This window comes from Lonchura striata, chromosome Z (assembly GCF_046129695.1).
Source record: "Lonchura striata isolate bLonStr1 chromosome Z, bLonStr1.mat, whole genome shotgun sequence".
Classification (NCBI taxonomy): Eukaryota; Metazoa; Chordata; class Aves; order Passeriformes; family Estrildidae; genus Lonchura; species Lonchura striata.
The window spans coordinates 85,576,199-85,592,982 of record NC_134642.1 but is presented as its reverse complement, the minus strand read 5'-3'; the positions used below and the strand labels follow the sequence as shown (position 1 = coordinate 85,592,982).

Below are 16,784 nucleotides of genomic sequence, written 5' to 3'. Positions count from 1 at the left end.
TATTTTGCATTTGCTTTGAACTTTAGGGTATTATTCTTGGTTGTGTCTCCTCATTCTATTGAATTTGTGTTTTACCACAGGGGTACCAATAGCATTGTCTAAACAAAACTTTCATTTTTAGCTGTGCTACATCACTGTAATGAAATACTGATGTGTGCATGGGAAACCAGTATGACTGTATCAAGTGAATTTAGTCTTAGGCCTCAGAGACCTTGTTAGTGCATCTTTAAATAAATAAACAGGCTTCATTCCTCTGCTACTCTTGACCTCACTTTTTCTGACTGAGGACTGACTGACACTTAGTGTGCTTTATCGTTATACAAATAGAAAATCGAATTCTCTTGCTTTGTTTTTTGTTATAAACAGTCTGGGTTGATAAGAAAGCCTCTAGTGCAGGTGTTTTTCACTGAATGCTGCTCTGCTTTGTGATAAAAATCACATAAAACAAGCAAAACCTTCCTGTTGAACTACACATATTTACATTAGTACCCTGTGTGCTGTCAGTGTTGTCTGCTACTGTTTTACAGATTTTAATTGAAATCTTTCTAAAAACATTGGTTTTTAGAGGAGGACTTCTATGGAAATATCTTACAAGAGGCTGTATTTTTCCATAATTAACAAGAAGCAAAAAGGGAATCTGGCAGGAAAAGGAGAGTGCATGTGTGTGTTCTTGAGCCTGCATTGCTTGTGTTTCCTGCCCCGTGCTCATTACTGACCCATGGCCAGGCAGTTAGTGCCCCACAAATCTTTAAAATACCTTTATTTCTGGAGTCACCAATTGCAAAGGCATTGTTCCACCTGTCCACCCCCAACTATTTAATTTTTCTGTTCTTGTTTACAGGTTCAGGGACACACTGTAGATTTTCTGAAATAGCCAGCTGGTTAGCGATGGAACTAGATAATTTTTTTTTTTTTTTTTTTTTTTAACTCAGATTAACTTCCCAATTTATGTTTTGGTAACTTTTTCATTTCTGCTGCATTTTCAGAGAATAGAAAGTTGGAATATGACATTTGTAGTAGTAGACGCGGTGGTGGTTTAGAGATGCAAATAATAAAGCTTTATGTGTGAAAACCAATACTTAAATTTATATATTTTGCTGCTTTTGAATACTATGCACTTGTCTGGGCAAGAGAAAGGCATTTTGAAATGTTGTTGGGTGCAGAATTGAGCGAGGGTCAGGAACAGTTCAGTCAATTGCAGTTAAAGCTGCTCCTCCTAACCTGAAAATTCCAATTTTTTGGGAAGCCAAGGTAGTTAAATCTGTATCTAGATTCATTTCTCAGTGTCCAGGAGCAAAGAAAAAGCTTCCTTCTACTCCTGCTTGGAGAGCAGAGTCCCTTCAGGGCCTGAACTGATCCTGGTCATGATTATTTACTGCTGCACTTTAGGTGGAAACCTCCACAGAGCATTTAATCCCTGCCCAAGCACCATTGTACTCAGTGCATGTAGTTTAAATTTGAATGCCTCATCTGGGTTTTTCCTTTTACATTCTTTTTTTAAGCCTGTGAGTGAGCATGTAGCCTTTTCTCAGTCAGTTAACTTGTGTAGAAATACGTGGGATTCTTGAGAAGATCTTAGGTCAATCACAGGTTGCCAAGCTGCTTTGCCATAGAGGAAAATATATTCACTGTAACATCATATATTTTGTTCGCTGCAGAATCCAGTGCTTAAGATACTTCCTTTGGGCTGCTGGCATTTGCTACACCCTCTGCTTTGCTGTGAAGATTAGTAGCAGCTTTCACGTGGCAGTCTTCCAGATGAATGTTGATTATTTTGAATTATGTTAAATATTCTGTACTTTGGGTGATAGCAGACAGTGAGATAAAAACAGAGCCATGGGGAAAAGCTTGACTGTAGTAATTTCCTGTCCCCCAGCTTTCTGACAGCTTCTTAATTTGAGACTATTCAAATACGTTTAATTGTTGGCACTGAAACCTTATTTATTATAATCCAGTTTCCTGTTTGCAAGTATCACCAGTCCTCTGACAAACTGAATTTGGGGAGGAAAGTAGAATAAAATTGCAAGCATACTTGTATTTCTATATTCCCCACACATAACAAGGCCCAAGCTAGTTGTGTAAAGCTCTTAACCACCCCAGTGTTTACAACAAGATTATCTTGCTTTTTAAACAGGTGTTGGGAAGATGGAGAAGACTTTGAACAGAATTCATCCAGTTTCTGATCCAGAAGCAACCTATTTTCTGCAGGTGTCATGGGAAAAGGATTTAGGCACTGGCTTTGGTTTACTTCTTAGTGACTGTCAGTGTGTCTGGACTGGGACAGGTAATGGAAAGAAAAATACATTAATTTAAATTATTACTGCTCTTAATTGCTCCTTTTAAAACACCTTCTAAGCTGTGTGCCACAACCTGTGTGGAAATTCCATGGGTGTTTTGTCCCCAAAAAGGAGGAGGAGGGGTTCATGATCTTCTGGGATGTGGCCAGAAAACTTTGAAATCTGGAGATTGTGTGTCAAAGTGAAAACTAATTCATTCAGCACATGGGTATGCAATGTTTTGTTCTTTCTCAAGAATGTATAATTTCTTGGAGTGATGCTGAAGTAACACTTCTTCATCTTCTCCAGATTCTCAAACAAATGTGTACCCAAGTTCCATTTGCAAATTGGAGTCCATAAAGCTGTTATTTGCAGATGATTCAAAAATATTTTTGTCACATTTAAATAGCCAAAGGTAGCTATATTTCGTAATGACGTGAATTTTTGGGAAGGAAAAGGGACAATAGGACAATCAGTAGGAAAACTTAGCCTGTGGGATTTTTTTGCACTCTCTGAAACCTCAGTAAGAAGATGGATCCTTGCGTATGTGTCTGATTCTCTTATTCATAACCAGTGAAAAAAGGTTAGATTTGTGTTTCTTGAGAGATGTCAAATACTTTCTCAAAAGCCCTTCTCTCAGTAGCAAAAGTATTTTGAAGGGAGGAGAGAATTATGTATTTTCAGCAAATTGTAGGCAAAACCATTTTCTGGACTGTCTGAATAATAAGAAATATCTATGTAGTTCCTTTTTTCCTTCTTTCTTCTTACCCAGTGGATGTTGTTCTTCCTCAATTCCTACACAAGCCAAGCTTTCATATAGGTCTGAGATTAGATAAATGTCAATTAAAATCAACACATAAGTGAAATATGCTCTTCCATATTCCTTTAAACATTTCAAACACTCCATTGATCAGAGGTCCCTGCACAAAGCAAATGCATGTGTTCCAATCCTGATTTCTGGTAGTGAAATGTTTTTCTTTCTTGGCTTGAAAATAGTGACGTTATTTTGGAAACAACAAAAAGAGTGTAAACACTGGCAAATACTGTTTTTTCTGTTTGAAGAATCTTCTTATTCCAAGGTGACTTCAAGATCCCCACTTTAGAATTCTCAAAAATATGATTCTTATTTTTCCAAGTGAAGGCTGTGCTATTATAGCTGGGAGGGTAAAATAAAAAAAGAGGTAGACACAGTTCTCATTTTGTTGAATTTCTGCATCTGGTAGAATGTGGGATAATGATTTCCCAAAACAGAGGGGCAGTGAAAGCAGGATGACCTCACTCCATTAAAAAGGAAAGAAAGAAACACAACAATTCTGCTGTGAGCATTAGGTTCTCATCCAGAGGAAATTTTTTTGTTCTTCTGAAGAATCTGAGGAAGAATCTGATCCCTTTCTAAGAAATTCTTACAGATTTTCTAATCCCTTGAATAATTTTATTGGGGATTGATGTTCTTGCGAATGAGGCTTTCCTACTGCACTGTGTTTTCATTCAACAAAACATTGATTTTGGTCACTTTCTAAAGTTATTACATCATTCTTGAGACTGCTTCCATTTTAAATTCAAAACCTGGAGGGAGGGAAAGCAATGGTCAGAATATTCTTGCTGTGGGAAATCCCTTTTGGGTTTCTCATGCCTGGATTATTTTCTTTGGCAAGACCTACCAGGCAGAGAGAGAGAGTTGCTGATGGAGTTGTCTTTTATGGGTTTAGTATGTTTAATGTGATGATGAAATGTGTTAGGAGTCCTGTTAAAGAGAGAGGGAAAACTGAATGTTGGAGGGGAAGAGAAGCACACAAATATGCAATGTAATCTAATGTCTTACCTTGGTATTGGGTTAAAGAACTACATCTATGAGGATTTATGCATATCATATTTCCCTAATGATTGATCAGTTCTGCTGGTTTTAAATCATAAAGGAACATGCAGCATATACAGGGAAAAAAAACCCAAACCAACAAACCCACAGTGCTCTATTGCAGTATTTTAGTGTCTTTCTTTTTATGACTTTCTTACTGTTATTAAAAATTTATCTTCTCTGTATTGAAATCACTGTTCCAGGCAAGCACTTCCTTTGTAAGTGTTTCAAAATTACCTTTTTCTACCCCTCTTTGCCTCATGCTGCAAGGGATTCCACATTTCACTCTGTTCTGTTTTGGGTGACTTTAGGCAACTAGAATTGTGGATCACTAGCAATAAGGAAATAACCCATTTTCAGACAGGGAAAAAAAAGGGGACAGAACTTCTGAAAAACACAATATTTATGCTACATTTCCACAAGTGGAAACAACACACCAATGTGTGTTCAAGGGAAGACTAATCTCCTAATATTTCATTGAATCACAGAATTACAGAATGCCTTGGGTTGGAAGCGACCTTAAATATATATGTATATGTATGTATGTATGTATGTATACTCTAGGTATATATATATAGTAAATATATATATACTATGTGCACTATTTATATATAAAGATATATAAATATAGTATTTTATATATATAAATGTATCTTAATAGATGATTTGTATGTAATATATAGTGCATATACTTGTTCCCACACATATGAATATTTATTTCTCATACGCCTTTTTCTGGTAGTGTCTGAATCAGACATTTCTACAGAGGCTGCTGACATAGAAATGGACAGAGAGAAATATGTGGGAGAGCTGAGGAAAGCACTGATAGCTGGAGAAGAGTCAGCTGGCAAATACAACTTTGTGATCTCAAGAGATGAGCAGAATAAGGTCTGTCACTTCTCCTATGAGAGGAACCTGAAAGACGGCTCTGTAAGTAGATGAATGTTTAAATTTAACTGTTAGACAAGGAGAATGAAATACATTTTTGTATTTTATTATAGCCTTTAAAATCAGATGTGTGATACCCACTCCAGACTGAGTGAGTGTTCTGTGCTCTTGCATGGGCCAAGCTAGAAACAAAGTGGGTGGTTTGGGATGGATGCTGCCCTTTTCAAATTTTAGCCTCCTGTGCACTTTTGTTTTCCTTGTTTCTTCATCCTGTCTCTGTACTACTCACCTAAATTAGAAAAAAAAATAAAATTCAGGCAAGCTTTCAAATGCTAAAATATAGGTTTAAAATTAACTGTTTAACTACTTTAGGTATTTGGTAAGCTAAGGCTGAAATTGTTGCAATAAATTGCAAATGGGAAAGTGGTTCCATGCTGCTTGCTTGGTTGGAAAGGGAAAGACCCTCTTAGAAAAGAAAGAAACCAGTATAATCTCTATCTGTAGACACTTCTGGATATTTCAGGTTGTGCTTTGCTGTTTTAAAGCTTTTCTGAAGAAGAACCTAACTTTTAAGGTGAATATCCCAGTTTGTAATTTTATTTTTTTTTAATTGTTTTACATGTCTTTGTCTTTGTGCAGTATAGGAAATTTCAGCTGAGTTTGGCTCTTGAGGAGCCAAAATTTAGGGCATGTAAGTCTACCAGTCTGCATTCTAAGTATTTCTGTGAATTTACCCAAGGCCATACTGAGCCTAAATCTTGTGAGCTGTTTGATTGTTCACAAAGATTTTGCAAGTTTAGGACCAAACTATACTTAGAAATTGAGAGCAGTAAGGTTAAGGATCCTTATTTTGTTTCTGCTCTGTGTCACACGTGTTCTAAATACAGGCCAGATTAAATGCATTCTGTATTTTTATTAAGTGAAAACATCCTCGTGATTGTGGGGTCACCTAATACATGTTTCCATCAATTAAGGCTTATGAGAAATTTAACTTGTATGAAAACAACTTTATGTCAATTTGGGAAAATAATAATCTGGCCAAAGGAACTGAAAATACAAAGAACCTTGATTCTTATGTATGCTTTAAACTTTGGGTGTTGAAAGAATGTTTTTAGCTAAGACAGGATTTCTTGGGTGAAAATGCACCTTTATTTTTCTCTCCTTCTGTCCTAAACTAATGCCTACAAATAAAATTGACAAAGCATTATGTAGAATTTAATAGTAGAATTAGGTATTAGAAATAGCTTTCAGGTGTGTAATAGAATATGTTCTAAACGTTTTGCAAATTCTCTGTGGAAGTATTTGTGATCTCTCTCTTTCAGCATCACATTAGGAAATTAATCTTCCTGGGCTCTGTACATCCAGAGGGCTGATATTCAGCTAAATTATAAATAATAATAACTACAACAACAGTAATAAAAATAAAATACAACAATAATAAACTATAATAATAAAATATAATATCAATAACAGTAAATTCAGGGAAGCCTAGAAACTACTCTGCAGCTTAAACATGACTTAAACTCAGTGCTTATCTATTTTCAGTTTAATTATTAACAGTTTTCAGTAAAAAAAAAAGCAAAACCTTCTGAAATGCATTGTTACACTTTGAGCTATAAAATGCTTATCAGTCTCCATGTAAGTAAAATTGCAAAATCTTTTCATGAAATTGGTATATGGTGTCTGAGAGTAAATTTTGTAGTCTTAGAAAATCGATAATATCCCTTGCCTTATTTTTTAGAAATATATGCATGCTTATATTAATAATTAAATTATTTTTGTTATTTTTAAGGAGACCTGCCTAGAACATGATGCTGATCACCAGCAGTCACCCACTGATTTTTAGAGCTGAGCTCTGTCATAATTTTGCATCCCACATGGGGATGAAAAACCTCTGGGCTAGATACTGATTTATTGTTTTCAAGGCTGTACCAAACCGTGGTATTTGAAATGAGTTTTACCTTCTTTGCAGCATCTTGCTAAAGCTCTGCTTCCATAAAGTCTAATTATGTGCCAAAACTGTGTTGGGTGGTCTGTGGGAGTGCAAATAGAAATGGTGGGGTGATGTTAAGCAAAGGAACACATAGGTATATTACTGGGAAATGCTTTCTGATATGGAAATTTGTTATACTGCCCAGGTGTTTTCTGAAGGAATTGGTGGCAGCCCCATTGTGCCCCTAGATTGAAAGGGATTGCAATGAAAAATGCATTTTAATTATCTGCACTGCCAGTGTAGTACATTTGATGACTTAATAAGGTGTTTGATTCACCTGTTGTTCAGCTGATGAACAAGAAGGTTCCTTCTATGACCTGTAAAAGGATGTGCTTACACCTCCTCCTGCCCTGCTTGGGTGGAATGAAACCAAACCTGTATCTTCATATCATTTTAAAAGTCTTTATAATCGTTACTGTACAATAATGATGTGTATCTCAGGTTTTTATAATGGATGAGTGCTGATGGTTTTGGTTTTGAATGGATGGAAAACCTCCCCAAGTCATGAAGAATTCCTGCCTGATTTAGAGGGCACACAGTATGACGTGTTTGTTTTGTAGTGCCTGTAATGCTTAGAAGTAACAGAATAAGGAAAATAATTTATCTTAAGGCATGTCCATAAAGGTTTTAGTACTTATTTATCTCGAAATGTTGTTCAGGAGAGATAACGACGTCTGAGCTTTAGAAACACTGGTTCTGGCAGGATGTGCAGCTGAGCCTAAGAAGTTATGCCTTTAAAAATCCTGACGCGTTTGGTGAAAATCCCGATGTGTTTTTGTGAGAATTCCGACGCGTTCGGTGAAAATCCCGGCGCATTTGCGATTTACCTCTCTCAGGACAGGTGTCTGCCTCTGGGAGCCGTGTCTGGGGTGCCTGGGGTGTCGGGAAGGACCCTGGAATAACAAAGTCTGTGGAGCACAGTGGGAATTGTGTGCGGATCCAGCTGCAGCCCTGGATGGGCCACACACACCGAGACCCCGGCGAGGGGCCGGGGAGGCTGGTCCAGCTCAACTGCTGCCACCTAAACAAACACCAGCCACAGAGGCAGTGATTTAGTGCTTGATCTAAGTAGGTGACCACTGGGAAGTAAATCTTTCCAAGTGCTTCAGCGAGTCACTCCACATATAATAAATAATGGAAATCCGGCAAGCTCTTTCTTTTTTTTTTTTCTTTTTTTTCGGGGCTGGCAATTAAATAGACTAAATAGCCTTTGATAAACAATTACTTGAGTGCTAGCAGTCTCTTTTTTTTTACAGTAATTTTTTTTTTACAGTAATGTGACAGCCTCTGGGGTTTTTTTTCCTTGCCTTTTGCTTAAGTTTGTAAACAGGGAGGGTAAGAGCTTAACAAATTCAACCTTAGATGCAGCACTGTTGCTAATTAGGATGGAAGAGATGCTGCTATTTGTCTCCCCCATTTCCTGTGGCTGCTTTTCCCTGGTCAGGCCTGTGAGTTCATTATAAGTTTACTAAAAGTTAAAAAAAAAAAAAAAAGAAAAGCTGGAGAAGCTTTTGCTAACCAAAATGCTAAATGAGAGAAATGTAATGGGTAGAGCTCTTTGTGCTGTCCAAACTGTCTTGGTTCAAGGTCTGAATAGTTACTTTGCTTCAAACCACTGAGGATGTGTTGTTTGGTTAGCAAAGGTCACTGAGAGTTCAGGTTGTTTCCCAGGCAATTCCACCAGCTGAGGAGAGAGGAAGATGAAATGATTAATCCTTAGGTCAGTGTGAAGGTAATGACTCTCATATCACTTATATCACTTAATGTCTATGTACTTCAAGACCTGAGAGTGGACACTTGAACAGATTTCTTGGAAGCCCATTTTAGAAATAGCTGGCTTCTAATGCACCCTGTGTAATAGCAACATTAAGTGTTATCTTGTAAGTAATCTTGGAATTCTGAGTGCCACGTGAGTTTCCCCATCTCACCTCGGGTGTGCCTTCAAGTGTTTCAGGTACACTGGAAATGCAGTGCTTCACTTCTGTAGCCTTGAGATAAGAAAATAAAAAAATTCTTTCTGAAAAGAAAAGAAAGAATATATTTCTGTCTGAAAAGAAAGAATTTCTGAAATTCTTTCAGAAAAGAATTTCAGGAAAAAAAAAGAATTTTTGAAAGAATGATTCCCTACCACATTAGTGGGTATACGATACACCTACCAGGTGTAGCTATAAAAGGTGTGACAGATGTCTTGGTGAATTAATTAAGCTCTGCTATTTTCCTTGCTTGGCCATTGGATTATGTATTTGATTGCTGCTTCTGATAAGCAGTAGTCTGGAAAAATTAATTTTAAATACTGGTAATTTATGCCTTTAAAACTGGTATTGTTGAAAAAGGAGGACTCAAACACTGTGATGAATAAATTATCTTCATTTTTTTCTCAGCCTGTTAGGATCTGTGTATTTCACTTGACCTATCCAGTTGGACAAAAATGGTAGTTTAGTTGCTTTAAGGCTTACTGTGAATTACACTATAAAGGGCATGTTCATATTTCTTGAGTACAATGAGAGTCTAAACATATTTCAAGTATACATAAAGTGTGCATAAAATAACAGATTTGGATCTGTGCAAGAAAAATTGTCAGTTATTCTTTCTCTCTCTTGGTGTTATTGTGCTGTCTCCCCTCCCCTCCTCAACTCTTTCAGATTTTCCCTTTTTGGAATACCTGCTGAGCATTTCAAATCCCTGTGTGGACATCAAGGCTTGCTTTCATTTGCAGAACGGAGTACAAATGCTTTCCTTTTAGGAGGAAGAAATCTTTAAATCACGGCATATTGGCAAGCTTTAGTTTCCCAAACACAAATTACAGGGGACAGTAGGTGCTCTGGAAAAGAGATTACTGTGTGTGGGCTCTAAACCCTCACTGCAAGACCCCAGTCCTGTATTTCTGTGAAGATGAGGCAGCAGCCAGGGCTTGAAAACCACAGAGAATCTCACCACTGGTTTCTCTTCAGAAACCCTCTCACAGCTCCAGAGGAACCATTCATCTTTCTACCTGCAAAGGCACAGGAGAGCTCTCAACCTCCTGTTAACTCTGTTCACTAAAATAGCACCTTTTTCAGTATAAAATATTGAATGGATATGTCTAAAACCTCAGAGCAACTTCAGCACCTCTATTACTTCTGCTGCAGTTACAGAAAGGATCTCGAAATGTAACAAAAGGGCAAATTCAGGGTGTCCTGCATTTTTTAAAAAAGTGACAGATATGGAAATATTGGAGGGTGATGGGATGAAGAAATAAAGAAGCTGCAGAATGTGCAGTGAGGAGAGTGTTACACTTCCTTTTGATTTCTTTTCTTAAGCTGCAGTGATTTAAAATACACATATCTTTGGTTTCCCACTGTGAAATCAGTCCACACATAAAACCAAAATTTTCTTTGAACAGTGAAGTCCCTAATTTCTGTGTCCAGTGAGCAGAGCAAGATCAGCTCTTTTTCTGGTGGAACAGCACTACCATAAGTTTGCCGATTCCCTAAAAACCCTGCAAGGTGTTTTGTCTGCCCATAGGATTTGACAGAATGCTAATTACTGCCTGTTGCATCTCAGTATGTGGAATTAGTGTTTTTTATCATGAGGACAAAGCCTAAGGGTCTTTGAGTTTTAAAATTTGAAGCCAGATTGCACATGGATTTGGTATTGGTGAGTAAAAGATTCAATTTGAATTGAATCTTTTTTGTTCAAAGTTCTGAAATATTTGAGTCTCACTGGAAAATGTGGTTCTCTTGCAGAAATATGTTTCCCAGAAAGGCAGGTACATCACACAATTTCAAGAGTAGGTTTCTGAGTAGTGTCATTCCAAGAAAAAGCTCTTCCATAGAAGATTTTTTTGTTTCATTATCTTTTCTGCCTGTTTCTCTCAGGTACCTGTTCAAATAATGCCTGACATTCCATTAAAAATTAGATGTCAACTGCTTTGTTGGGTACAAAGTGTAGCTGGTTTTTTTCTTACTTTTGGAACCCAAATCATAGTCTTTCTGCGTTTGTTTTTCTCAGAGAAGTCGTAAGCTTTGGGTTTTTTTAAGAGTTTGAGGTACTGTTTTTTGTTCTGTTTTTAAAAGCACATTGTCTTTTCAGTGTGCGAATAATACCTGTAGGTTATTAGCATAACACAGATTTGTAATAGAACATTGTCAATACTCTTAGGGGCTACAGAGGTGCCAAAAATTGGGATTTGGAAGCAGTCGGGTTTTTTTTACACTGGTTCTTTGCTCATTTAATTGATGGCTGTACATCTTGCAAAACAATGGGAGATTTATTCCCATTAATTTACACTGAACTTGTCGTCTTGCAATCGTGTTTCATACCTATCCAATGCCAGCTGGAATGAGAATTTGTTGTTCTGTATAGATAATCTATCCCAAGAACATCAGGGATGAATTTTGCTATTTAGTTGGAATAAACATGACTATTCTTTCAGTTTATCCTGAGTCTGTATTCTTCTCTTCCCAGCTGAATAACTCCAAGGGGGAAATAAAAAAGAAAAGGATTTATCTAATGTAGCTTTTAGAGACTAACTTGAGCTACTAATTAGCAAGTTCTGATTTACGTGAGAAGTCTAAGTCTGAATTGATTTGGGGAAGATGCATAGTTAAGAAAAAATGTGAACTTGTCTAGCCTTTACAAGCACTGTTTTATTTTTTTTTTTTTTTTTTTTTTGGCTAATGATTGAAAACAGACGAATTCACTGTCACCTTTTACTTCCTGGGCTCACAAAGGAGTTAAAATTGTAGTCCTGTGACCTGCTGGGATTTTCTAAATCAGCCATTCACCACTGCAGTTTTGGTTTTGCTAGTGTTACTGACTTGGTGGACTGGAATACATTGAGAATGTAGCTTTCATCTCATTAAGAACTAGTGAGACATTGCCTAGGACATGAGTTGAAACTTGAGGAATTAAAATAAGAACTGCATTAATACATATAGTATTTATTTTGGTTTTATATGCACTGATTTGTATGCAAGAAAACTGTTAAGTTTCTGAGACCACATACAGGCTTGGTTAGCTGTGAGGAGGGGCAAACCCCCATGTTTTCCTTGGCTGTAAATAACTAGATTTACAGTCTCTTGTTCAAGATGTCAGAGAAATAGTCAGTCTGCTCTTATGTGAGTGTGCTAGCTTGAAAAGCCAGTATAATACATAACTAAGGTGTTTTGTTCCCAAAAATCCTTGCAAGCCATGGGTAAATCACTAAGGATGTTTGGGACAGGGATTTTAATAGGGCCCTTAGGTGGACATGTGGTAACAGAAGGAGGCTGTTATCTGGATTAGTTACCTGACATAATTACAGTTTAACAGTTTTCTTTTTCAGTGATAGGGATAAAACCAGCATGACTGCAAAAAGGGCGTTCTTTCTCAGGAAAAGAAGATGAATGTACCAGTCCTTTAATTTTTCCTTTTTGAGTGTGGTCCTCAAGAACTTTTTAAAATCAGTTTTTCTAAAACAACTATTAGTTGAATGCTGGGTTGTAAACTTACACAGGATAAGACTGACCTTATGCACTACCACTGAGGGTCATCATTTGTGGGAAATAATCAGGGCAGATAAAATGTGGAGAGAATAAGAGTAGTATTTTTTTGGATCTGGGTCTAGTGAAAATAAGCACTGTCCCACTGAAAAACCCAAACACAAGATGAAGGACACCAAATTTTGGGTTTAACTTCTGTGGGACAAGCTGATACCTAAAACTGAGGAGTGTGACATCTATTTACACACCTTTATTGCCAACTGTTTCTAAGCCTGGGAGTGGGGAGCTGCTGCCTTTGCCCCTCATGGTCGAGCTGTGTTTTATCTCAAGTTTGTCAGGCAGGGCTTGCAGAACACAAGCTGGGGCTCTGCCAGGGCTGCATGTGCTCATCAAACATTGTTTAGTCACTGCAGCATGTTTATGCCATCTGCAGATGCATGTGCTCCCCTTCCTGAACAATGCTCTTTAATCAAGACCACTGTTGTGGAGAGGCTAGCAGGAGCAGTATACATAATCAGCAGGATGCCAAAATTAGAGTTACACGTGCGTTCTGCCTAGCCCCACCACGTCAGCTCAGGGTAACAAGCTTCCAGAGGGTGCCACTTCTCTGAAATTAGTACCTTCGTCCATAATCTCTCGTTCTTCTGTGTATATTATTCAGAGTCCAAGTTGTTTAAAGAGCTTCGTGGTAATAATAACAAATCAAGAGTCGTCGTGGGGAATTGTTAAGCCTGTAGGAATTGCCTGCTATCTTTTATTTGTTAGGAGACTCCCATTTTCCAGGTCTGTCTAAACAGGAACATCCACTAAAGCATTTCACATCTGTTGTGCTCCTTTCTTCGTATTGCAAAAGCGTGAGCTTTTTGTTCCACATGTTTTTCTGAACAATTTCTTCATTGTGTTACAGCTCTCATAACTTCTTGCTGGCTCTTTTTGCTTGGTACTAAAAGAGCTCTTAGAGAATGCAAATGTGTTTGAGTTGGTGTTAATTCCCCTGGTAAGAGCCAGGAGGTGAAGTGTGCCAGGCAGTGTTCTGAGAATGTGTGTGTTCAGAGATGATGGTCATGATATTTGAATGATTTACATACAAACCATATGTGTATAATGATATATATTCATAAATATATACTAAATTTTATCTTTTCTATGTCTTGTAAAATAATAGAATAATTAGGGCTGATACGGACCTTAAATAAAACTTCTGTTAACTTCTTGTAAATTTTTAATGGCAATTATTAAAGGTGTTTTGCTTTAACAATAACTTGTCTTCTCTTGACAGCTTAATGTTTTGTTGTGGGTTTGCTTGTGGTTTCTTTTTCCTGTGAAAGTCAGTAGTGTGGTAGGAGGAAATGTCTCTTTTCTGACAGTGCTGTAGTGCTTCATAAAGCTGAGCTAGTTAATCCCAGTATCCATAGAACTAGTGAGACAACCACCCTGGACCTTTCTCCCTTCTCAAACCAATTTTTTTTTCTTATGAAATATTTTTATATTTTAAATTTAATCTTTAATTTTTTTTAATTACAATTTTAAGGCTTTAAGTTAGATTTGGACGAAATCTATCTGTCTAAACTCAGAGTTTATCATATTGCTCCTTCAGGAGTGTTAGGATTTCCTAATTGAAAAAGAGAAGCTTAAAACTGATTCAGTGACGTGTCTGTCTTCTGTGGGTTAAAATTTCATTACACCATCATTTGGAAGTGAAGGCTCCCTGTGTGATTGCACAGCTAATTCAGAGGTCAGCAGAATTCTGAAACTGCTTTTTGCTTAATTTGCCACATCTGACATCCTTGGTTTTGATTCATCAAAACTGAGTGCAGTGAAACATTTCTCAGTTATCTGCCAGTCTTGGATTTTAGTCAATTAATTTTTAGTTCTCTGTTAGTTTTACCTGAAGAAACTCTTGTGTTTCATGGTGTGTGTGAGTGACTCTGCAGGTTTTGCTCAGTGACAGTTACAAAACCGGGTATTTTATGTACTTGAGCATGGAAAATGATGTCATTCAACAAATGGCAGCTACTTTAATTAAAAAAGAAATTAAAGTCCCTACATGTCAGGTCACATGGTTTAGGAAAATAACATCAATTCCATGACACAGGAGTGTTTTCCTTTCAGCTGCAACGTTAAACCTGATCTAGACCATGACATTGGAAAGAAATATATTTCCATATGGTAAAAGAAATGTAGTCATATTTGTTGAAAAATTCATGTGGGTTTCTCCATAAAGCTGTTAATGCTTCAGTAGTCTGGTGGGTGACAAAAATCCACTCTGTCTTGTTTTAGTGCCTTTGAGGAGAAAATGGCAATCAGGGGAGAGTGGTCTTTATCATAGACACTCTTTTTAAAAACAGAGATGAAATGTTACAACTTATTGGTATATGATGGCAACCTCAGGTTCTCCAGGCTATACTGACCTCTCTGTAGGCTTAGATCAGGGGATTTGAGAAGGAAATCTGTATTTTGCTGCAAAGCTAAAGGAGCAGCTAAGGAAAAAATATTCTGGAATTGGTTTTTGAACATTGGGATGTGCTGTGGGGAATGCAGGGGGAAAATGTGGGAAAGCATTTTTTTTGGTGTGTGTTTCTTAGAATTCAGAAAATAAATTTATAGTGCAGAGGTAACATTTATGTGGTGTCAGTGCGTAATATTTGCTGGAATCAATAATGAGTATTGTGTAATTACTGTTTTCTGAGTAGTGTGACAAGATGGAGACTGTATTTCTTAAAGTTCTTAAAACTTTTGGGTAGTACTCAAAACCAACTTATTGCTGACAAATAGCATAGATTGGCTGCTGCTAACACCCAAGCTACAGACTTTTGGTGGTTGAGGAACTAACCCCATCTCTTACATTAACACAGCTTGGATTGCACCATGACCTTACTAGCTGAAATGTTCTGGTATTTCTGCAGAAACCCCACTGGAAACTTAGAGCAAGTTTTGAGAAAGTACATTTAACCTGTCATTGATGAATGTGGCCTTTTTTGAAGGAATATGCCTTTTGAGAAATGAACATGCATTTTTACTTTAGAAAAAGAAGGTGCTAATAAAACCTGAAGTTGGAGCTAAGACATTTGAGCCCCATAGGGCTTTATATATATTTTTTTTTTCAGTAATTAAGGATTTCCCAAGTGATGTCTGAATGGACTCCTGGTTTGCCCTGAAGTTGGGCATTTAATTGGGAACTCATCCTGTTACAGGTCCCAGCTGCTTTCCTCAGTGAAGAAGAGTGAGTATTCATAGCCATGGGCTAAGGAGGGTTGTTTGAGAGATAGGATCTGGTTTCCTTCAGTGTTTGTTTTCCAAGGATTATCTTTTGGTTGTAGTAGATGCCCAGCTGTTTCGAAGGTCCTAAATTTTCCATTCGTTATCAACTTGACACCTATGGAAGATAGGTGATCTTGAGTTTCCATCAGGTCTTTCCCATGGGCATGGAAGCTAATTTTAAAACATTCTGTAGATAAACCCTTCAAATTATTGTTTCAGAGCATTTTAGGCCGTAGGATTCTTTTATTTTACTGTGTTCACTTTGTAATTGGCGGGGATGGGAGCAGTTGCAGGCAGTGGCATGGACAATAGACAGTTTTATAGTAGTGCTGTTGTAGGTATTTCAGTTTGGACACTTCTTTCCAAATAAAATATCTTTTTACTGAAAGTTCCACTGGGATTAGCACTATGAAAATGCTGGGTTTTTTCCTGAAATCAGTTTTTCATAGTCCTCTCTATGTGGTGACTTTAAAAGCTGATCTATCTGCCTGTTGGCCTTCTCATACTTAGGGAGGCTTTGTGTCCGTATTCTCTGAAGAATTTCAGCCTGTCATTTTTGTTGTTTTACCTTTTCCAAGTGTTTCATGAGGAAGTTCACACTGCTGAGAGTGATATGCAGCACTTAAGTCAGCAGTAGAACAGATAGCCAAGAAAAAGAACCTGGAACTTTTAACTTATTTGTCAAACACAATTACAAGTGAGTTTGGGTTTCAGAAATACTATTTATTGTTCAGTCCATTAGCTGGATCCTGTTGGAGCAAACAATCAAACACAGCTGAAGCAGCAGCTTTTCAGTTTGAAGCTTCTACATTTTGATCATTTCAGCTATGTGGCGTCCTTGTAAGTTGAAAATTATTTCTCAGTGAAACTCAGAAATTTCATTTGTTGAAAGGGGGAAGTGTGAGATGTCAAGGGAGGGCTCAGTTCTCATATTTGTGCTAAGCCTTAAAAACTGGCTACTAGGTCAGCCAATTTATGTCTCAATAGCTTCGGACTTGTACAGCAGTTATTCTTTACAGTGCCTTCACAGTGACTCAGCCCAGGCAGAT

General features: G+C 37.4%; 1 protein-coding gene across 1 annotated transcript in view; it reads left to right on the top strand.

Moving 5' to 3' along the window:
* XRCC4 (X-ray repair cross complementing 4) overlaps positions 1-16,784 on the top strand; it is a 141,219-nt gene that overhangs the window by 13,164 nt on the left and 111,271 nt on the right. Inside the window, exons 2-3 of the mRNA XM_077790097.1 lie at positions 2,135-2,284; positions 4,874-5,061. Coding sequence (XP_077646223.1) covers positions 2,146-2,284; positions 4,874-5,061 — 327 coding nt within the window. The 5' untranslated portion in view covers positions 2,135-2,145. The remainder of the gene's footprint in view (positions 1-2,134; positions 2,285-4,873; positions 5,062-16,784) is intronic.